Source organism: Oryzias melastigma, linkage group LG11 (assembly GCF_002922805.2).
Source record: "Oryzias melastigma strain HK-1 linkage group LG11, ASM292280v2, whole genome shotgun sequence".
NCBI classification, from domain to species: domain Eukaryota; kingdom Metazoa; phylum Chordata; class Actinopteri; order Beloniformes; family Adrianichthyidae; genus Oryzias; species Oryzias melastigma.
Genome location: NC_050522.1, coordinates 7882177 through 7890211, shown reverse-complemented (window position 1 = coordinate 7890211; position 8035 = coordinate 7882177). Strand labels below are relative to the sequence as shown.

The window sequence follows — 8035 nt, the reverse complement described above, 5'->3', positions numbered from 1 at the left end:
TTTCCGAGAGTTTTAAACTTCTATGAAGCGAGAAATAATCAGCTTGTGCGTAAAATAGTCCTCGTGTGCTGAAAACACACATTTTGTCAAAGTAATTTAAATTGAAAGCAAATTAGAAAAAATAGTTAAATAAAATCAATTATATTTTTATTTGTGCAATTTGTGAAAAGTTTTTTTTATTTTACTTTACATTTTGTATCTGTAATCGAGTAGCAGTTATTTGTGGATCTATATTATATTAATATTCAAGCTTAAACATTTCAATGCAAACAAGACAATTTATATGCATAGCCAACCTGTTGTTAATTTGCATATTTATTTCTCTACCCGTCTTTTGTATTTTGCACATTTTCTATTAAATATATAATTATTGTGACAATAAAGGAGGGAAAAAGGAAACACGAACAAAGATTGTAGCAAGTTATTTGTATTCTAACAAAAATATCCAAGACATTGGAAGCTATACAAAAATAAAAACGACCAGGTTCCATATGGTCTCATATTGTGTAAATACTCACACAGTCATAATCTCCTTCTCTACAAGTTGTTATAGTTACAAGTCACTCAGCGAAGGTCAGTTTCAGTGATTTCATTTCATCCTTACCTTGCAATAATCTTCAAATACAACAGAATAAATGTGCCGAATATACAAACAACACCAGATTTTATGTCGTCGTAGCCTGATAAGGAAAAAAAAATAAGAAGAAAAGTGATTCGTAGTTAGTAGTTTAGATGCTGCAGGTCTATTGTGGTCAGGGACTCCGAGAAAAAATAGAAAGTGTCCGCAGAAATGTCCACGGGGCTGTCCAGAGACTCCGACAAGCTCGGCGAGGCTGTATCTGAGAGCTGGAGGCAGGAATCCGAGGAGAAAGGTTGAAAATCGTGTAAAGAAACATCCAGAGCAGGGGGACTGTCGCCATTGTCCGGGCCAGATGCCGAGCCGGGGCCCATTGTTGTCATGCAGCCCGGAACAGTGGGTGATGGATTGGGGAAATGTTTCAGATTTTTGTCATTGCTGGTGAGCGGCGCAGCTGCAAAGCTCGCGGACTCTCCATTGTGGAGCTGCTGCGTGTTGTTCTGAAAGGAGCAGGTATCTCTCTCCAGCAGGGCCCCGCTCTGCTCGTGGAGGGGCCTCTCCTCGTCGTCGTCGCTGTGGATGCCGTCCTCGGCGCCCGGCCCCTTCGCGTCCCCGTTGTGGTTCTCCTTGCTCTGGGTTTGCCGCTTGTGCTTCATGCGCCGGTTCTGGAACCACACTTTGACCTGCCTCTCGGTCAGGTCCAGCAGGGCGGCTATTTCCACCCTCCTCGGCCGACACAGATACTTGTTGAAGTGGAACTCCTTCTCCAGCTCCAGCAGCTGCGTGTTGGTGTAGGCTGTTCTCAGCCGGCGGGAGCCCCCTCCTCCCCCACCGCTCTCCACGATCTCAGGCGAGCCTGGAAAACAAGCAGCCCCGGTAGCAGGAGATTAAAACGCAGGGCGCAACCATTACATAACCCTGCTGCTCGTAAATCTGGCATTATGGCTGTCACAGTCCACTCTCAACAAGCTGCTGCAAAATGGCCGCTAGTGCGTCCAGTTTGTCAACAAAAAATAATAAAAAATCCTCACACAGATTGTTTTACACATAAGAAGCAGCAGTGCGCCATAAAACAGTGAGGTCCAAGCTGGTGTGGGAGTCTAATGAATGCTCCAACTGCCCTCTACGGCAAAGCCACTCCATCACTCTTCATTACTGTCACCCATCAAAACTCGGCTTGGGGAATAAATCATCTCAGATCACCAAACTTTATCCAAACTTTTTACACAAACGCCTTTCTGCTCCGTTAAATCCACTAATTCTTTTATTTCCTGCACGGTGGGCCTCATAGGGGCTCCGCCACACAGCAACAGATAGGAAAGACAAATGTCTGCGCGCACTTTGGAGTCACCCACCTTTCGGAGAGAAGCACACAGGCCCGCTGGAGATGGTGGTTGTGGTCGTGGCGGTCGGCAGGTGGTTCTTCTTGGAGGCTTTCTTCTCCCGCATCCACGGGTACTCCGGGGGCAGGGAGGCGGTGGGCAGCTGGCTGCATCCGTCGGGGCTGTGTCGAGGCCGGCCATGCCGCGGATGGCTGCCCGGATTCAGGCTGGGGATGGTCTGCTCGAAGGGAGGAGGAATCAGTGTCGGGCGTGAAAGCGTCGAGCTCTTGATTGATGAACTTTGAAATGAATCAGCGACAGGGGGGAAAGATGTCAGGCACTCAGCAAGCGACGGCTGACTATTGATAAAACCGCTCTCTCGCTCGAATTCGTAATTCATCTCCGCTCCCTGAGAGCCGAGGAAAGTTTGCGCGTATCTATATAAACGTTGCGCCTCAGTGAAGACGAGAAAGAAAAAAAAAACATAAAAAAAGGAAATTCTCCTGCGGGTTTTTTCTATTTCACTGATTACGGCCGTATGGGGACCGCGCTACTATTAAACTATTGAATTCATGGAGACAAGGTTGAAATTGGACCGAATTGCCTGTCACATGATTACTTCTGCCCAATGACAATTTGAGGTTTAATCAAAAGAAGCTACTGTCTGCCTGATTGATCCAAAAACTCGCTCAGCTGGGGCACGACTGCTTTTATTTACATCTCTGTCCGCGCAGTTTATCCTCCTCGCGAGCCTCCAGTCCAGCTAAGCTACAAAAAAATGTGTTTTTTGAGAATGGCCGCCGCTCACTATTACAAGGAAGGAGCTCTGGCTGGGGTGCGCGGATTCGTGCACTCCTCTTTCTCGTATTGTTTGAGGATGTCAGTCGAGAACGCCCCCACCACACAGACACACACAGGCACACACACATTTCACACCAGTAGCACTTCAGTTTTTTGGAAAGGTGAAACTTCAAAAAGTGATATTCTGGCTTGATTTGTTACACACGTGTGCGTAAATGTGACAAAAATGGGGCAACAGTGGGAATAATCCACAATAATAATAAAATAATAATAATAAATCTATGCATTTAATACTGACAGACACATTCAAACAATATCACAAGAGAAGGTTTTACGCACACACAAATAACACTTCCTAAATGTAGAGACACTATAAGGCACATTTTCCTTTATTCCACATGAGGTCGGTTTTATAAGCAAGCCAGGCGCGCCCATGTGCGTGCACAAACTCACAAACCCCTGGATTAAACGTTGCAGCTCCTTGTTCTCCTGTGATTGTAAATGGTCACATTGCTTTTTTTATGTGCCAAAACCGCATGGTGCTTGTTCGCGGGCAACACAGCTAAAAAGGCTAACCACTCCATTCCTATTGTCACATCTAACTGAAATTTTAGTGAAGCGAATGTGAGCACAGTTACACTTGTCCTCACCGCGTCAGGTTTCATGGCTTTTTCCAGGATAATCTGTAAAAAAAAGCCACATTCTGGATGTTTTCCCCTTTATATTCTGTACTCTTTCATTAAAAAAAGAAAGCATGGTTTGCTGAGGAATAGAGGGAAGAAGAGAAGTGGAAAGGCCTCTCCGAGTTTGTTGCTTATATACCAAACAAAGAGTCCTGGAAGCCTGTGCGCGATCAATCTTACTCGCCAAAAGGTCTGACAGCTCGGTGCCCTCGCAACACATTTAAGGCTTCTAACTCTCCCTCGGATCAAATGCAGCCAGGAAGCGCCGAGAAACACTGGCTTCTCAGATTAGAAGCAGTTCTAGCTCGCAGTTATAGTCTAGATGTCGCTTGAGGGATTTTTTTGTTTTCAGAAACGCAGCCACACAAGAGTGGAACGATTTCTCTCTGACAGGGCGGTGAGTATGAGGCGGCTATCCCACCTGGCTTTTGAAATCTGTATTTGAAATTTGCACTTCTTTTTTCAAAATAAAATAAAAATCAAGAAATACATGTTTTAAAGGAACCAAACTTGCGCGCTGAAGGACTGAATTTGGAATTACGCACAGGCTTTGTGTGAGAGGATAGGAGTGGGTGGCGGCATTCAGAGGATTTCTGCACACTTGTCTTTTTTCCTGCAGGATTGATTTAGTCCCATTTTCCCACGGATCTAAATTCAACAAGAGGAGCTGCAGTAAAAAAGAAAAAAAATCTACCTGCACATTTGAAACATATAGGTCAAATCATTGTCTGCAAATGCTGGTGCGCTTGTGCGCGTGTCTGTGCTAGATACGAAATATGCACCAGTGCTGCAGTTTTTTTTCTTCCCCTCCTCTGACACACCATGTTTCAATTGTTCTAGGTTTCCCTGCTAACCATATGTCAGGACTGGAAATGCACATGGTTGGATATCAATCATTTTGTGACAAAAATGACTTTAAGAACGAAATCTGTGTGAAAATGTTACAATAAATACGTGAATTTACGCATTATTTTAGATCAGAAAAGGGGTGGTCTTTTTAATTTTTATTTTTTGAATCCAGCAGTAAAGCTGGATGGATGCATTTTTTATTTTTAAATGCCGGAAAATTAAATCACTATTAATAAAAAAACATGACAATATACTATTAAATTTGTCATATTTGCTTATTCTACAATAAAAAAAAATGCGCAGAATTCTGCTGTCTTGCTTGGCAAAAGCATGGCTTCTTTGTGTTGAACTGTCAATCGCAAATGTGCTAAAAAAATCTTGCACAAACGAGCTCCTTTATTACTCCAGCATTGAAGCTTCGCCTCCAGACTGCGTTTGACTGACTGAACATATCAGCGAATTATTTTGGAAACGATTTCTCATTTAGCTTGTTGTCTCTTTGCAGAACCTCCACGAGAGCCCGGCTGACATTTTTATTATTATGGATGTCCCCACGCAGATGAGAGGAGGTGAGAGGGCCACCCCCGAGTTTTCCTTCACGTCGAATTGAAAGGGTTGCGGAGAATAAAAGACAAAAATTGCGCACGAGGAGTGCGTAATCGTTGGAGTGTTTTTCCAAAATTTGTAAATGTGGGATTTTTTTTAGTTAATTTTCATCCATAAAAATATGAAATGTTGTTTATCTTTATTATATTTATAATATGTTAAGCTTTTTTACCTCCAGTAATTTAAGGGTGCATTTAATAAGATTATTTCCTGAATACGTATATTTCTGTCTATTATTTACACCAATTTTTGCCTTTTTGTTGTCTGTACCCATGACATAAAACTTACAAATTAAAACTAAAAGATGTAATTTCATTTTTAATTCATTTATTTCTTCGGACTGGAGCAGCATGGAATGTTTGACATCGAAAAAGATGGTTTGTGTTTTCTTCAATATTAAAAAAATAAAAATAAAAAACGTTTAAAAACTGCCTAAATATGTCCTTCTTTCCAACCGTTTTTTGCATGAATGATTGATTTTACATTCGCTGAGAAAATAAAAGACCTCCTCGGAGCAGAGAAATAGAAAATTGAAAGGGTTTTCGGGCTAAAATGATCGAGATGCTCGAAATAATACTAAAAAAATGAGTCTTTAGTCATTTTATCCTTTAAGAAAATAAATAACATTTGGAACAGAACAAAAACATAATCAAGGGGGGAGGGCTGCGTGGAAGCTCGTGACCCTTGTTTTTGAATTTCCCTCACAATCCCAGCTCGTGGTTCTTGAGGTTTCTAACACAAAAGTGCAACAAAATGCAAAAATAAAAACACAATTCTTCAACTGCGGATAAATAAAAACGGACACCTTCACATTGAAATTCAAAATACCCTGTTTGAGCTTCGACGTTTAAAACAAGACTTCAAAAATAAAAGATTAAATAGGCCTTTGCATAGGCTATGCAGTATGCGCCCCCCTCCCTCCCCTTCTAGACACAACGTCTTTGTGAGACAATGACACAAGCAAATAGAGGAAAATTCAAGCAATCGTGATTATTTATCCTACGCTACTTCACACATCAAACTATAGATGAACATAAACAAAGGCGGGAGAGAAGGTGGGAGCCGTGAGGAGGCGCAGAAACAAAGCAGGAGTATGCCTGGAGGTGGATGGAACAATGGGCGGAGTGATCCAGGCTGCGCCACTGCTACAGATGCGTCAGTTTGGGCGCTTCCTGGATTCTTCCCTGAGAGTAGTGCGGCGTCAGGTCTGTGTAAGTCGGTGTGGGATCACACACTCCGTGGTGCTGACTGTTGCCCATTGTGATTGCTCCATTGTACTCCATGTTTGCGGACGGTGGATGCGGGAGATGGGTCAGACCGAAAACAGAAGCCCCTGAGCTGGGCATCGAATCGATGTACCCTCCGCCGACATAAACGGGGCTGCCTTGCATGTGCGTCCCGTAGTTGCCGCTGCCTTGGAGAGGATGTGCGTCATACTCGGGCGTGGCCGAGTCAGTCCCGGGGTACCTCTTCTGAGAGGGTGGGCAGTTGTTGAGGGAGTTGTTCAAAGGCGGTGGATATGACGTTGGCATGGCGTATGCGTTTTGATGAGGTTTATTGTAAGACGTTGGCGACTGGGACTCGTATGGTACACTGTTTACAAGAGAATGCATAGAGTTGAGGTATCCGCCTCCGCCTCCGCCAGAAGCCGGTCCCACCGGACTCCGCGGGGACTGTCCGCCCGGAGAAGACATCATCCCGACGCCTTTCTGATCCTTTTTGTACTTCATCCTGCGGTTCTGAAACCAGATTTTGATCTGCCTCTCCGTGAGGTTGAGCAGGTTGGCCATCTCCACCCTCCGGGGTCTGCAGAGGTACCGGTTGAAGTGGAACTCCTTCTCGAGCTCCACGAGCTGCGCGCTGGTGTAAGCTGTCCGGGCCCTCTTTGATGCTGCCGACCCCGGAGGACTCTTGTCTCCGGGGCAACTCTCCACTGTCGGGGAGAAGGAGAGGAGGGTGTCACTCATTCGTTTATGGAGACAGCAGAGTGAGAGCTGAATCACGTGACATAAGATAAAAAAATAAAAACTTCAGTTGATGAACAGTCCCTGAGATAAATATACCCACAATCCCACATTTGTTTAAAAATCATCAACCCACACTCCTCTTCATTCTCTCTTTCAACATGACTTCCAAACATCTCCTCGTCGTGATGAATCTCCTTCCAACACAGAGGTTATCACCGGGGCTCCATAAAACATTTAGCAGCACTGCGCCTGCGCGAGCTCAAACGCCAGACAAGAATCGATATCTGATAAAGAACCAAGTGACCATAGGTTTCCTGCTAAAACATTTTGACCCTTCTCCTGCCCCGCCCGCGAGCACGGCATAGCACGCGCATATCACGCGCACCCATTACGTATTCCTCACAAAACGTGCCCCCACTGATAAGCTTTAAAGGCTGGAGCCCACTCTGCAGAAGAGCAAAAGTTGGTGTGCTTACCCCCGTGGCAGAGAGCCAACACTTCATAAATCTAACTACATGTCTCCCAACCCTGAAGAAGGAATGCATGCATGACATAACCTGAATGACGGCGCACAGATGAAAGAGATATTAACACGTGGGTTGGAGGGATTGTCCACAACATCTTCAAGAGGGATCAAGTGTGATCATTTGCTTTGTATGTTAAAAGAAAATTATTTAAAAGTAAACACAAAACATATATTCTATCTAAAAGTAAGCTCACTCTCCTTTTTTTGTATTTGAGAAACGCTTAAATCAGAGCATTTATGGGGTAAATGATCTGCTCCATCGTGTAAATGTCATATTTAAACTAAAGTTTCCTAGGTTTCAATGTCGAGTCAGATGATTTCGAAGCACAATTTGGATAGGGGTAAATACTCTAAGATCAACTATTGAAAACCTGTATACATTTGTCCTAAAAAATAATACTAAAATGTACACTATCAGTGTTAACGTAAGACGTGGGGATCTGTGCGTAAAATGCGCATGTTTGACGTTTGGAAACGTTTTGTTCATCCAAGTAAAGTTCTTCAGGGGATGGGCCACACTTGAATTTTTAGAAACTAACCGGTCAAAGCTACCCCCTTCGAACACGTGCACACCAACACTTCTCCTTCAAAGGGGCTAAATCACTATGTGTGTTCTTGAGCGTAACGCACTGAAACCTCAACATGTATGTTGTTTCTGTCAAAAACCATCAAATTCACTGAAGGTCATGGGAAAACCTTGTAAA

The 8035-nt window shown here is 43.8% G+C and overlaps 2 protein-coding genes across 5 annotated transcripts in view; both read right to left on the bottom strand.

The window, feature by feature from the left end:
• Window positions 1-411: 411 nt before the first annotated feature.
• Window positions 412-3648, bottom strand: LOC118597881 (homeobox protein Hox-A2a). The gene is made up of 2 exons (XM_036214203.1): window positions 1933-3648; window positions 412-1433 (listed from the first exon to the last, which is right to left on the bottom strand). Exons 1-2 carry the CDS (start codon window positions 2297-2299, stop codon window positions 721-723), a joined length of 1080 nt encoding a protein of 359 aa, XP_036070096.1. The 5' UTR covers window positions 2300-3648; the 3' UTR covers window positions 412-720.
• Window positions 3649-3773: 125 nt separating this feature from the next.
• Window positions 3774-8035, bottom strand: part of hoxa3a (homeobox A3a) — an 11961-nt gene continuing 7699 nt past the window's right edge. For all 4 annotated transcript variants that reach the window (XM_024296499.2, XM_024296491.2, XM_036214202.1 and 1 more), the window contains one exon: window positions 3774-6771. In XM_024296499.2, the coding sequence (XP_024152267.1) occupies window positions 5984-6771 (788 nt within the window). In that variant the 3' untranslated portion in view covers window positions 3774-5983. The remainder of the gene's footprint in view (window positions 6772-8035) is intronic.